At 41.1% G+C, this 15,295-nt stretch overlaps 1 protein-coding gene across 3 annotated transcripts in view; it reads right to left on the bottom strand.

The window, feature by feature from the left end:
• Positions 1-15,081, bottom strand: part of LOC121166319 (AF4/FMR2 family member 1-like) — a 92,866-nt gene extending 77,785 nt beyond the window's left edge. Inside the window, exons 1-2 of one of the 3 annotated variants that reach the window (XM_040995459.1) lie at positions 12,349-15,081; positions 10,762-11,679 (exon numbers count right to left, since the gene is read on the bottom strand). In XM_040995459.1, the coding sequence (XP_040851393.1) occupies positions 10,762-11,640 (879 nt within the window). In that variant the 5' untranslated portion in view covers positions 11,641-11,679; positions 12,349-15,081. The remainder of the gene's footprint in view (positions 1-10,761; positions 11,680-12,348) is intronic. The other 2 variants (XM_040995458.1, XM_040995460.1) reach the window with 2 other exon arrangements.
• Positions 15,082-15,295: the final 214 nt, after the last annotated feature.

The raw sequence follows: 15,295 nt of genomic DNA, 5'->3' as shown, positions 1-15,295 counted from the left end.
CCCACTACTGCCATCTACCTCACTCTTAACATGCACAAGTTACAGCTCTTGGTACCTCACAGGGATAACTCAGTCTAACAAACCCATCTGACTGAGGAATAAACTGGCAACATGCCAAGGTATAAAATCCTTCCTAAGGTTTTTCAGAGTTACAATGCTGTACTGTCTGCCATGAAACAAACATCATCTTCTAAGTTAGTCAATTAGTAAAGAACTTCAGAAATTGACAGTTAATGCTAGGCTGCCTGCTGATGATCATGAGAGCCAAGGCTGGTCAAGGCAACAGAACACATCAGCCTATGTGTGAACCACATTGGGGAGTTGGGAGGTAGGGACCGTAAGCAGCAACACCCATGGGTGTGCACAAGAACCAGATGGGATGCAGGGCACATCAAGCTAGACCACAGCACATGCCAAAACCAGGCCTGGGAGTGGACTTAGTAAAGATTATTGGGAGTTGCCCCAACCAGATTGTGGTACCCACTGCTGTGCATGAAGACTGGGCCTGTGGCAGGTTAGGCTAGGCTAGGCCTCAGCACCCATCACTTCATATGAGAGATGGGGAGAGGGGCTAAAATGATCAGGTAGCTGCATCCACCAGTATGGGCACTGACCAGTGCAGGTGTAGGACAGAACCTGACCATACACTAATTGGTGCACACAGGAGTCAAATCTGAGGTCACACCAGATGAGGTTTCTTCGCAGACTCCTCTACTAGATCGCTGGACTCAAACCTCAGCCACAGGGAAAATTATAACATATGTGGTCTGACCTTAAAGTACATGTATTGGGACTGGGCCTTCTCAGCTGCTGATGCCTGTGCAGTGGAGAGTGTGTCCAGATGCACACAGGGGACACGACAGCCAGCTCATCTAGGCCAGCAGAGGACATCAACTGCCTCTTCAGAGGACAGAAGGCAGAACAATTGAGGGATCACTCTCCTGGCTAAGCTTTGCAACATGTTCCTGTGGATGCACTAACATGGACTTGGTCAGCCAACAGACCTTGGGAGAGTTTTTCTTAATCCTGGAGCAATGAAGTTGATAATGTCTAGAACTATCAAAACCATTCAAGGTAACACCCTCAGAACACTCTTCCTCACTTCAGGGTCTGTCAGGCATCATCAAAGGTCTGTCCCCTATCCCCAGGTGCTGATGCAATTTGGCAGCAAGGGGCAGCCCCCTCTTTTTCCTTTCCCCACTGCATAGGAAAAAAATTGAAACATCTGTCCCACCCTCCTTCCTCCTTGAACCTCCCCACTGGAGATACACATGGGTGTGTAGCCCTCTCAACAATGCAAACAGTCTTTTTAAAAAACGGACCAATCTCACCATGATGATTCATATCCCTGCTCTGAACCCAACCTCCTGGTACTGAAGGTCAAGATGTACCTCCTGGACTCTTCACCAGATCTTATTCAAAATGTCTTCCTTTGCCGAAGCATACATGCTGAAATGTACTTTCACAAAGACCCAAAGTGCTTCACAAGTCAACTCTAACCAAATGTAAAATTCTTTCTTTCAAGGACAACCAAACATACTTGCAACAGCTAATGAGTCCTTGGGTCTGGATTACAGAACTAGCACTTAAGGCACTGAAAAAAGCTTGTGCAAATGGATCCCTGAATGCTCTGTCAGACTTCTAGTAAACTAGAAGACAATAATTCCCACAGGGTGGGATCACTCTGGAGATTTATGAGTTAGTACTTAAAGCACATGTAAAAGTGCCCATTATAAAGCAAACAAAAGAACAGTGCCAGCATTATAGTAATAAGAGTTCCAAATTACCCTTTCCATATTGATGATACTTGGCATTTCATGCTATATTCTAATATACATCTGTATTTCCCTTCATTCCATCTAGTGTGTGTTAAAACTACTGATTGAAATTAGAATGGAAAAATTGGTGTGATTCTATGATGAAATTGTTGCTGAAAAAAACTTAAAAAGATCTGCAACCTAGTGTTGTGGTCTAACTGCTAAAGTCCTTGCCTTGAACGCACTGGGATCCCATATGGGTACTGGTTCTAACCCCAACAGCCCCACCTCTCATTCAGCTTCCTGCACCCATGTGGGACACCTGGAAGAAGCTCCTGGCTCCTGGTTTCAGATTGGCTCAGCTCTGGCTGATGCAGTCACTTGGGGAGTGAGTCATCAGACAGAAGATCTTCCTCTCTGTCTCTTCTCCTCTCTGTATATCTGACTTTCCAATAAAATAAAATAAATCTTTTTAAAAAACTAAAGATTTTGGTAAGAATAGCTAAAATATTTGCTAATAGAAAAAAAATCTTACACAATTCACATGTTATGAAGAATGAGAAAGTATATACCACAGGATTCTATAAGCTGTAACAGCAAATCATTTGCTTTGGAGTATTTCAAAAATTAAGCCAGAAGAATGACTGGAAAAAATATGACACAGAATCCATTCCTAATTCATGTAAGTTAACTTAAAGCTCCAAATTCTTACCTAATATGAATTTGTAGAATGGAGTAAAAAGCCAAAGATGATTTATCTAAAGGCAGGATATAGAAATAGGACCTCTAATTACTTAATATTGAAGCCCCTAGATTAAGACATTAAACTACAAAATCCTTCAACCACAGGATTAAGGAGCTTAGAATGGACTTGACAAATTACCACAGGGTTAGGGGCGAAAATACAAACACAAAGTAGGGCAAGCTTCAATAGAAAATGAAATGAAGTGCAAGAGAAAACTAATAGTATGGCCTCTGAAACTCTGTGCAGGAATATATCAGTCCATGCTTAAGCTTAGTCAAAATGCAAAGAAGCAATAGGAACATTGTCAATCTAGACATTTTAATAAGTAAAGAACCTAAATAGCTACATACAGAGTTCCTGGAATATGTGAGCATGCAACAATGTTAACCCTGGAAATTAATGACACTTTCTAAATATTTATTTTATTACATTTGAAAGGCAGATTTACAGACAGAAGGCAAGACAGAGAGCGAAAGAGGGCATCTGTCCACTGATTTACTCCTCAAATGGCCAAAACAGCGAGCTGAGGCAATCAAAAGCCATGAACCAGGAGTTTCTTCTAGATCTTCCAGGTGGGTGCAGGGTCCTGGATCCGAAGTGAATCAGCCAGGACTAGAACTGGTGCTCATGTTAAATGCTGGCACTGCTGCCAGAGGATTATCTTGCTAAGCTAATTCGTTGGTCCTAGAAATTAGTAACTTTCAAATAGCTTTTGGCAACGAGGAATACTAAGGTCAAAAACTACGTCTGTTATGCTAACATGACTCAGTATCCTCTTGTGGGAGGAATTCTGCATAAGCATCCCATGAGTTTTGGTTATCCTAGCAACACAGTAAAAACTGAAACCACTAGCTCACTCATCAACAGGGCTCTCCTTAGAAATCTGGGGGTTTTTTTGTACCTGAAGACTATCATAGAGCATGAAATAAAAACAAAACTAATCTAGAGTTTAAAATGATTCAGGGTGGCTCTTTGAAAGCCTTGGAGAATACAAAGTCTGAGAAGACTCGAGAAGAATGCCATGTCTACAGCTTGGCATAATCCCAACTGCACAGACTCCAGAGGGGATCCAGTAACCAGCCACAAACATCTCAAGTGTGGAAACAACAATCAGGAGCAGAGATTTCTTATACTGGTACCAAATGTACTTCTGGCACTGTAAGAAGGAATAGAAAAGAAGATGCACAACAAAAAGATTTCCAACTAATCCCACTCACAATGATTTTGCACTTTGAATTTTGTTTCCCTCTCAGGCTACTACCAGAAATCATCTTCTTTGCATTAACTCATTTCTAAAAATTTTAGAGCTTTCAAAAAATATTCTGTCTACATTATTTCAATTGTTTCCTCTAGAGCTTGAAGTATTTTTTTGTGAGGAATTTCTAGGTTCTATAAATAAAAGGTGGTAGCAGCTTCAGATAAAGCTGAAAATCTTATTTTTTTAAACCTGAATTTACAGTTGATACTGTGTCCAAAAAAAAAAAAAAAAAGTACATGAAACAAAATATCCTGCAGGTCCAATCCAGCCTTTGAGCTGCTAGTGGCTTCTGTCCTAAAAGATCTATCAGTCACTGGCTACTATTTTTAATGTTCTATATTTAGCTATTTTCAGGTCTAAAAGCCACTCTCTAAACAAATACAGGTTACTTACCCTTCATTCTGTCCTGCACAAGCTTTGGCAAGCAGCAGCATCATGGAATTCTGCATGATAACCCTCTTGTTTTGCTATTCATCAGTTTTCTAACACAAAGAGTTGAGGTCATATAGGTCTGTCCACGTTAAACAAGCTCAAGCTCATCAAATCAAATCTACATTTGCTATGCAAGTTGAATATAAAGTGCTTAGGGCCAGCAGTGCTTTGGAATTTGGGCTATTTGCACATATTATGTAATGAAATATCTTAGGGCTGGAACCTTAGAGTAAACACTGAACTCATTTGTTTCACACAAATCTTATAAACATAGCTTGAAGGTAATTTTAAAGTATTATTTAAGAGGTAGAGACAGAAGTCAAGTCTGCTGGTTTACACTCCAGATGTCTACAATGACTGGGAAAAAAGCCAAGAGCCAGGAATTCAATCTAGAAGTTCCATGTGGGTACCAAGGGTCCATCAAACGACCACAGCCATCATTACTGCCTCCAAGGGTGCCCCCAGAAGACAGGCATCAAACCCATGTACTTCAGTTTAGCATGTAAGCACACTGATTGGAAGTTTTTTCTATGGTATCTTTTTGTGTACCTGCATTTTGATTCTAAACCATCAAACGCAGTCAGACACGGAACTTCCTTCTCGTCATATATCTGTGTTTGGAATGTTTAGGATTTGGGATTTGTTATTTGGGGATGCTCAACCTGTAATAGAGTTGCTATAACAAAAATATTTTTATAGAGGCCTGCATTGTGGTAAATGGGATTAAGTCACTACCTGAGATGCCTGCATCACATTAGCACCAATAGTAGTCCTGGCTGCTCCACTTTTGGTCCGGCTCCCTGCTAATGTCCATGCTAAAGTGTCCGGTGAAGATAGCCAAGTGCTTGTGTCCTTGCAACCTACATATACTTCCAGGTTACTAGCTTCAGCCCGGCTGTCGTACATTTCAAAGTGAACCAGGTGATGGAATTGCATACCCCACTTCCACCCCTAACCAAAACTCTGCTTTTCAAATAAATGAACAAATCCTTTTTAAAAAGTAAGAAAAATAAGTCATTTTGAGAAATGATCTGAAAGGCTATATTAAGATTGTATTAGAATATTCAAAAATTTAAAAATACTGGGGTCATGTGGCAGGTCCTAGAAGTTAAGTAGCAGTTGGGATGCCTGTCCCATGTAAGAATGCCTGTATCTGGAGGTCAGCACTGTGGCACCAGTCCAAGTGCCTGCTAATGCGTCTGAGAAAACAGCAGAGGACGGCTCAAGTATAGGAGACACGGGAAGAAGCTCCTGGTTTTAGACTGCCTCAGCATCTGCTGTTGCAGTCAGTTGGGCAGTGAGCCAGCCTCTCTCTCTGAAAATCTGCCTTTAAAAAATAAGCACATCTTTTTTAAAAGAAGGAAGCGAAAAAAGAAGAAAGAAGAAAAAAAAAGGAGTGCCTAGATTTGATTCCCAGCTCTGCTCTAGACTTGCTGGGCTACATGACTGGGTTTCCTTCTAATCACATGGGACCTGGATTTATTTCCTGGCTCCTAGTGTCTGTCAGGGCTCAACACAATCCACTGGAAGGGAGAAAGTATGAGAGAGGAAGGATGTTGCATCCCTTTAGTTTACCCCCCAAAATGGCTGCGTAAGCCAGGACAAGGACAGGCCAACACCAGGAGCCAGAAATTCCATCCTGATCTCCCAAACAGGAGACTGGGAGCCAAGCATTTAGGTCATCATCTACCTGACTTTCCAAGGCATATTACCAAAGAATTAAATGGGAAGCAATGTAGCTGGTACTCAAATTCACACTCTGATATGGAATATGGGTGTCCAGGCAGCATGCCTAACCGACATACAGCATCACAACACCCACTCAGGAACCGTCTTCATTTCAAAGTTATGGCACAAACTCCATGTTGCCACCACTGCTGTCACACACACACACACACTGGGGGCAGAAAATCAGGAATTCAGGCTCAAGCAGCTCTGACACTAGCTTTTACTTAAATGAAACTTTAGTCCCTTAGAACTCTTAGAATTTGCTTGCAAAATGAAGGGGGTGTGTTTACTTTAAAATTCTGGTTATCTACCTTTAGTACATAATTTGATACATTTTCCACATTCCACAAGGCTTATTGTTGTCATCATCTCCAGGCAAAACAGAATAGAAAGAAGTCTCAACTTTCTAACTGGCAAGTCTCTGATGTGGCAACCCGAACTGTAATATCTAATCTCTAAGTGAGGTCACCAAGGCCAGGCCCTCCCCTTTCAGTCCTTCCATACCACTAGCCATCTCCCATTTGAACAAATAAATTAATAAAATAAAAATAAAAATCTGATACTTCCAGGGAAAACAGGTCTCAGCACTTTAAGGTAGATGGGTAGTGGGTTAAGCAGCTACCTGACAACTCACACAGGTGACCAGATAGAGATTTGGCTGCTCCACTTCTGATCCAGCTTCCTACTCTGCTAATGCATCTGGGAAAGCAATGACAGTGGCCAATAGCTTGGGACCTTGCACTCATAAGGGAGACCTGGGAGAAGCTTCTAGATCCTGGTTTCAGCCTAGCCCATCTCAACTGTTGTAGCCATTTGGGTGTGAACCAGGGAATGGACAATATCTTTCTGTTTCTCCCTCTAATTCTACCTCTCATATAAATACATATTTATTTTAAAATAAATATTTGAAAAACAAGTACACTGATCTTTTGGTAATTCTTTTTCCTTAAGGCTCATAGGAAGCACTAAATTTTAGCTGAGAATATCTTATCTCTCCAAAAAAAAGGATAAGTTTTTAGGAACACAAATATAAAGACAAGTATTTCCCATGAGAACTGACAGACAGGACTTTGACAAATTCTCATTTATCCAATTTAAGAATAAAAAAAATTCCAAAAAGACAAGAAGATCAGCCTACCGGGGTTGATTGTTTTACAAATGCCATTGCATGGAAGCAGTGAGGAGGTCACAGGGAGTTAACGAAACAAACCATGAAACCCAACCATCATCAACTTGGCAGCCAGGAAGAGGAAATCTCCAACTTGCCTAGGACCAATTAAGCAAATCAAGGAAAACCACTAACTACCTCCATCCCCCTTCTCTCAGTTCCACCAACAGCCAACTTCCTCTTCTTCCCCAAGGCCAAGAATAACCCAGGATATGGCTTAGATTCTAGTTCTGCAATTAAACTCACACTCAGTGGACGATTCCCTGGCTTTTCTGGTTCCTCATCTATACTGTCATTCAATTCACCAGAATAATAAGATTGGAGGTTTTCAATTCAATCTTGATTTATTTTTAAAAATAATAAATAAATAAATAAATAAATAAATAAATAAATAAATAAACAAACAAACAACACGAGTCTTGTTGAGTGTAAAGCTTCAGAAAATGCTGTCACATTAAAGGAACTATCTCAAACCCCAAACTTAGACGCACAGCACTAATACCCCAGCTTCTCAGACACACAACCCCATCCCTACAAGTTTCTGACTACTAACTCCCACTCATGTGCCACCCAGAACCCTCCGTCTGTCCCAGCCCTGCAGCTTCAGAGTGCCCTGGCAACTGGAACCACACATACCACTGACATGAGGACTCTGGCAGAGACTGGAGGGACGCATCATATTAAAAGGAATGCTGACTGCAGACAGAGGCCACAGATGAAAAGTGGACAGCTACTCCACTGATGACAGCACACATATCTGTGCCAAGAAAACATCATTCTCCAAAAACCAAAGTTATGGAAGATTTTATTCATTTCAAATGTTTTGACTCCTTTGAAAAACAAACACGCACAGGCCACCTAAAAGAGTCTCAGGAAGGCATTTAAAAATACGTGGAAAATGTTTATATTAATGCAAAACAACATTCAAAATCCATGCCCTGTTCTTCACAATACATGCATTTTCCATGAACTCTGAAAATCTCACCTATGGACTTTAGACCTGGAAGATATCTCCATTCAACGTTTTCTTCCTTCACTCTTTAGAAAGCAGTAAATCAAGTTGTTCATGAAAAATCTGCTGGGAAACCCACTGGCTAAATTCATCTGGGGGTGAATTCAGAGTATATGAAGGGGACTTCCTGCCGTAGGAGCTGAAAGTTGAAACTTTCTCAAGCAGCTTACATGAGATATTTGTACTCAGTTCTTTGTTCCCTAGTAGACTGAGGTTTCTTGTAGGGCAGACACCAATACTGCATTGGCATTCTCTACCCCTGCATTTCAGCATATAGGAGAGTATTTGGTAGTCAAGACAAAGACTGGATAGTTTGTCTTTAAACAGTTCTATGGCAATTTTTCAGTTGTTTACTACTCTTAAGAATAAAATCATGGTCTTTCTAAACTGACAATACTATGAGAAATAAAGCAAAGATGAAAAATAAAATTAAGTTATTTACTGTCTAAATTATAAGGTAGGCCGAGTAACCATTTGAGCGAGCATCTTGCTTTATTCTGCCTTTTACACCTCCTGGAAAGCATAAAAGGCTCAATGTCTCATTGTGTTGAACTTCAAAAGCAGAGATACATTCTGGCCACCTTGGTCATTTCTAGCCATTCGTTTTACTTTCCCTTTCTCAGCTCCCAAATCAGTCACATTGTGAAATCACAGTGATATGATAGTCAACAGAATGTATGGCTTGCAACCTAAAAGGTGATTCCTAGCACAAAGGAGTAGATTTTCACCCTGGAAGCTTTGCTCCCTCTCTAGGTAGAGCTGCTCCCCAATCATCTTCTTTTTAAACCTGAAGGAATTTTACTTTCTGCCTTTATGTGAGAAAGTAAAGATTGCTCAAATGTCTGAGCGATGGATATGTAAATTAGAGTCATTATATAATAGAAGTGCGGAAACCACAGACTTTATATTAATAGATAAGCTTTAAAATTAACTTCAAACATTTCACCCTGTTTGATTAGTCTTAATTTGGAGTCACTGGCATTATAAACTCTAGTGCCACAGCATGAGCTCTGATTCTCCTTGTTTCAACAAAATGCTGCCATTTTTCAAAGGAGCAGAAAAGGGAATTTCTAGACGTAAAAAATATTATTGTTACTTTCAAAATCTCATAGTTGAATAACATTCTGTATGATAGCTGTAACTCATTCTCAAATGAGATGTCACCATACACCCACACTTCTTTTTTGGGTGGTAAATAAAAACCACTGGAACAGACTTTTGGTTTCAAAATTCCTTATAATTTACATTGAACAGATCCTTTAAAGTAACAAAAATAAAAGGCTTTGCTTTAAAATTTGTTTTGTGTCTACTTTTTCATGATTTACCTTTCAGGAAAGTCCTGACTGGGTGTGAGAGCGTATTAGTTTAAAAAAAAATTTGCTTCACTTTGTTAACGAACAAGACAGCTCAAAACATGCCTGACACTTTCCGCTAACAGAAATGCTCTCTCCCTTGACCAGGTTGTATGACATGCAGGCAAACACATTTTTAAAAGCAAAAATCCAGGTGTGAGCCTTTGGTACAGTGGTCAAGACATCTATGTTCCATATGAGAATGCTGGTGCCACTAAGGATTTACATTTCGTATTAACATTCACCATGGGAGATAGCAAGTAATGACTCAGACAGCTAGAACCAACAAAGCCCACAAAGCTGACCTAGACTGAGTTCTTGCCTCCTGGCTTTGGCCTTACCAACTCCAGTTGTAGCATGCAACTGGGGAGTATACTAACAGATGGGAGCTCTCCATCTCTTTCACAGAAAGGGAACAAAATAAAACACATATGGATGGGGTGCTGTGGTCTAGCTGTTAAGCCACTCCCTGAAATAACAGCATTCAATATGAATGCTAGTTTCAGACCCAAGTGCTCCACTTCCAATCCAGCTCCCTCCTAACATGCTTGGGAAAGCAGCAGAAGATGGCTCAAGTCCTTGGAACCCTGCACCATGGGAGAGACCTGGCTCCTGGCTTTGGCTTGATCTAACAGATGGAAGACCTCTGTCTCTCTTCCTCATTACATCTCTGCTCTTCAATGGAAAGTCAGATATACAGAGAGGAGGAGAGACAGAGAGCAAGATCTTCCATCTGCTGATTCACTCCCCAGGCAGTCACAATGGTTGGAACTGAGCCAATCTGAAGCCAGGAGCCAGGAACTTTCTCCAGATCTTCTACATGGGTACAGGGTCCCAAAGCTTTGGGCCATCCTTGACTGCTTTCCTAGGCCACAAGCAGGGAGCCAGATGGGAAGCAGGTCCACTGGGACACGAACCAGTACCCATACCAGTATCCTGGTGTGTGCAAGGTGAGGGCTTTAGCTGTTAGGCTACCATACTGGGTCCAACAAATAAATGTTTTTAAAAATTAAAATAAATATTATAAATAAGAAACCATAAACTGTATTCTTATAATCTCTGATTCTTATAGTATTGTAAATCATGGTTCAATTAAAATGGTATTATCAACATCTCTACAAAATACATTTCAGTATCATCATACTCACACTCAAAGCTAGGTTTTGCATGGGTTAGCAAGATCCTAAAATCACAAAGAAATCTCTATGCCCAAAGGTCAGGGACTGACATATGCATTTCCACCCTCCAGAAACCTGCATTTCCAATTAGGTCTCAAACTGTCTTTGCCCAGGTGAGAAATTTCACTCACCTCAGCTGATTGAAGAGGCATCTTCAGCTTTGTGAGTTTGACTTTGGCAGGCACTTTTAAGTCCGTTTTTTCAAAGGTCTGCTGTCGGTAGTCTTCCGGTGGTGGTTTCAGTTCAGGAGACTCACTAGGAGCCTGATCTTGACCATCCATCGGCCGGACATAAGCTGTGGGCTTCTGTTGCATGGCAAAGGTTTTTGAGGGGAGGGAAGTGGGTGGAAATGTCTGAGAAGGTGGTTGGGGAGGGGCTGCCCCAATGCTGGCAACTGTCACCAAGCTGTCTTGAGGGGTCTCTTTTTCATGGACTTTCACCACTGGGTCCTTGGGAGATTTGTCCAGGCAGTAGCCTTTACTGTTGTTACTACTATGAACCTTGCTACTTCCTTGTGTCCTGAGAAGACTCTGCTGGTTGGAATGTAGAGGTGACAAAGGGGGTATTGGGGAAGGCAAAGAGATTAAAGGAGAAAGCTCCCTCCCTGCAGCCGAGGCCATCATCAAAGTACAATGTTCTCCAGCAACCCTATGGTCCCCTTTTTTGTAATGACTGGAGCTATACCCTTCCTGACCAGGGTGATCCCGGATCAGGTGCTGATTTTCCAGCAGGCAAAAACTTCTGTCATGGACGCTTGGCATTGGTTCCGTTCTTGGCTGTGCCATCTTTGGGTTGTGACTGCTGTTACCAACAGGAAGTGGTCCAGAGGCGGAAGTGTGACTGGGCTGGTGGTGAACAATACTGTGGAAGGAGTTAGATGGAACGCTGCTCCCCTTGTCAAGAAATAAAGGATGTTTCAACTTTTCAAACCTATTCTGAGAAGCATCCAAGTGCTGAGAATGGGACTTACTACTAAGGAATTCCTGCATTTCTTCATAGTCTCCTAACATGTTCTGTATTCGACTAGAAAGCTCATCACCTTTTGCTGTCTGCAAAGAAAAGAAAGGACAGCAGAGTTAGACACTGGAAAAAAGAATCTAAGGACAGCAATCATTGTAAAAACTATTTTACATGAACCATTAAAGAAAAAGCTCTAGGGGTCAGCACTGTAGGGTAGCATGTTAAGCTACTGCCTTTGGTGCAAGCATTCAATATGAGTGCCATCTAAAGTTCTGGCAGCTCCACTTTCAATCCAGTTCCCTGCTAATGTGTCTGAAAAAGCAGGTGAGCAAAGCCCTAGAACTTGGGCTGCTGCACCCATGTGAAAACCCAACAAAGCTGCTGGCTTCGGATTGGCCCAATTATGGCCATCGTGGCTGTCTGGGGATGGAATAACCCTGCCTCTCCCCTTGTATCTCTCTTTTTCAAATAAGTAAATCTTTAAGAAAAACACACTTCTGTTTTAATTGAGTTCCCCTCCTGAGAAGCCTTTGGTGGACACACATTACTGATTAGACAAGGAAAATGTTGCAAAAGAAAGCCACAACGTTTGGCAATTCTACAAGAGTCAAGAATTTTCATATTTTGTTTTCAAAAACACTCTTTAAGTTATTTTCACAACTAGGACCCTCATTCCAACAAAGTTAAACAGTTTCATCATATACAGGGTTCAATTCTGTGATAAATCGGACTTTCACCTTCTAGCCTACAGTAAATACCTTATAGGGCTCTCCAAAAAGGGGAATCTTTTCCGGAAGTGCCTCTTTATCTTGGTGAACTTCCTGATTGCGCCTCTCCTTTTCTCTAATTCGAAGCAGGTTTCTGTCTTCATTGTACAAGCTGTTTCAGATGCCACAAAAGAACAAAAATGATAAACCTTATCAGAATCCACATTCCACAGCATACAGAAGCACGAGCGGGTCTGGACAGAAGAGATGGCAAAGGAAGCACAAGTCCCTTAACTGCCCCTGGCCTGAGGCTGTGGTCCATGGGCTAAGACTTCCCAAATCCAAGTTCTGGCACTGGAATCATTCACACTGGGCTACAATTTCCATCTTGGCTGAGGACTGACTCCAAATGGAACAGTCTTTCATACGCAGCAGTGGAACAGAGACAGAGATAATCATATTTTAACATTCAGCTTGAAAAATACGGGGCATAGGTAGAAGCTTTTCATCTGGAGGACTCAGCAGGATGTGAACTTTAAAGAGGCCGTTTTCCTGGATCAGCATTATACATTATTAAAGATCAAAATCAAAAGGTTTATTTCATAATTAAAAGATTACCAGGCACCCAAAACAGTATTTACTTTATTCTGTGCCTACACTATGAGTGTTTTGGCATGTAAACCCAAAAAGATGATTTCTTCATCATTTCACATCTCAGCATTGGATAAATCCAATTTTCAATGTCAGTTCTACTTACTGAAAATGTCTGATTGCCCTGCTAACAAAACCTTATAAAAATTTATCCCAAATTACCAGCCTTGGCACCAAATGGGTTAAAATGCATACACTGAGAAACAACTCACAGACAATGAAGCCTGACAGAGGTACAGTTAAAGCTGGACTCAAACCACAAGAGAGCTGACTTCACTATCAGCCAGAGACAGGCCATGCCTAGTGAACCTCACGGAAAAGTACAGCAAACAACAAAAATGCTCCTAGGCAATTACCAATTCTACTTTCCCAATGCCCTCTGAACAAGTGAGAACAGATACTGTCTAGCGAAGTCTCAAAGAAGGCATCTTCTCCAACCCTTTTTCCTGACTATTTTTTCTCATAACTTTTCATTTCCTCTGACAAGAGCCTACTGCTATCCCAGCCTTTCCATCTCTGAGCTCTTTAATTTACAAACCTGATTTAAGGCCCTGGGCTTTAGGTCACTATCCATATTTTAAAATAACAAGCATTTCATGGCATTTTACTATTGCAGAATAAAATCAAATTCCTTGCTTTAGCATTGAAAGTTCCCATTATCTCGTACAGATCTGAACTGGAAATCATGGTTCTGGCCATCTATAGAACTTCCGTGTGCATTCTATTCAGTTCTGCACGTTTCCTCAAGCACACTATGGGAAGGGAAGGCCTCTTGTGCTAACATTCACCATTTAGATCATGCGGTCAGTAACTGTTCACAAATGGTGGATAAGGCAGTAACTGATTTTAAGAGAACACTTATAAAAATGAAATCAAAATGCATGCTCATGAACATGGTGAAAACAAAAAGACACTAAACCAGAAACTGCCTGTGGTGCCTTCTCTGATACAGTATGACTCTGCATCAACCGTTCTTCCAGGCATGGTAGGACCATAGGTTCAATGGCCACTCAGGAATTCCTTTCAGTTCTTTTATGGTATAGTCAATCCCCTCTTGTCGATATCAAAAAAACACCATTAGAGGGCAAGTAAGGATTCATCAAGAAGCAACTTTTTGTTGCCCTCCAACTGATTTTACACCCATTTTGCAACAGGTTTGCATGGAAAGATGGGCATAGGGATATCCACACCCTAAGGTGAGCTTCAAACATTCTTTGCCTAGAAACTACATGGCATGTACATGCCTTCAGGAGTAGATGGAGTTTGCCCAAGGCAGTTTAGCTGGGGACCCCTGCTTTATGATGCTATCAGTTAACAACACTAAGTTCTGCACCTTCACTGCTCACCTCTGGCTCCACTTGACAAGGCAGAATTCTCCCAGTTGTGAATAAACTGCTACCCACGACTAGGGAAAAGCGAACCCCAAAAGCCAAGTTTCTCAGTCCAAGACAGAAAAAGGGGGCTTCCCCTCAGTATCAGACTACCCAGTGGCCACTCTTCAATTTCCCAACAAATCCTCACAACTAATTATCCTTCACTTCACACTGGTCTAAAATTACGACAATATTACTGAATCAATCAGCTCAGCATTTTATCAAACTAACCTTAGCATCAGTTTAATATCATTCAAAACCAGTGAAAACTGCTATAGAACTAACCATTAGTTATTATGTCATTCTTTCCTAAATTCTCAGCACTGACTTATTACACACCCATTCTAAAATCATAGTATCTCTCAGAGAAGAGAAAACTCTATTAAGGACTTTGGGTAACTAAGGTTTTTGCCGCATTAGCTTCAAAAAATTAACTGCAGGTATAACTAATACTGTCCCAAGTTGAGGACAACCCATGAATGTTTACTATTCTGTTCATCACCACTTTTCCAGCAAAATGAAAGTAGTGAGCTTCCATGAGAAATCACAAATATCACTAAAAGAGCTGTTGAGAGACTCCACACTTGGTATGGGACAACTCTCTTGGACATCCAGGACCAAGGCTCTAAGCCGGCAGAAGAAGGTGAAAGGGACAGGAAGTTAGCAGAAATGCACAGGGTGGGCCATGAACTTATGCTTCAGGTTATCACTCTTCCTCCTTGCAGCTAACAGGTTGACTTAGCCTTTATTTCCACTTCGCAATGGCTTAGAGAGTGGTCTGGTAAAGGTTCCCAGACAAAATCTGTTAGCAATACTTTTTCTTGGGCTATTTTGAATGCAGAAGAAATGAACATTTAAAAATTAAAAATACAATTCATAACATGAGTAATCGTTTGTTTAGACTATGCATGTCACTGTTTTCAAACCAAGGTATAAGCAAGGAGTCTGGGTGGAAGAACTTTTAAATGAAGGGG

This window comes from Ochotona curzoniae, unplaced genomic scaffold, assembly GCF_017591425.1.
Source record: "Ochotona curzoniae isolate NIBS_2020 unplaced genomic scaffold, NIBS_Ocur_1.0 patch124, whole genome shotgun sequence".
Lineage (NCBI taxonomy): Eukaryota > Metazoa > Chordata > Mammalia > Lagomorpha > Ochotonidae > Ochotona > Ochotona curzoniae.
Note: the sequence above shows the minus strand (reverse complement) of the source record. Positions and strands in the feature narration are given on the sequence as shown.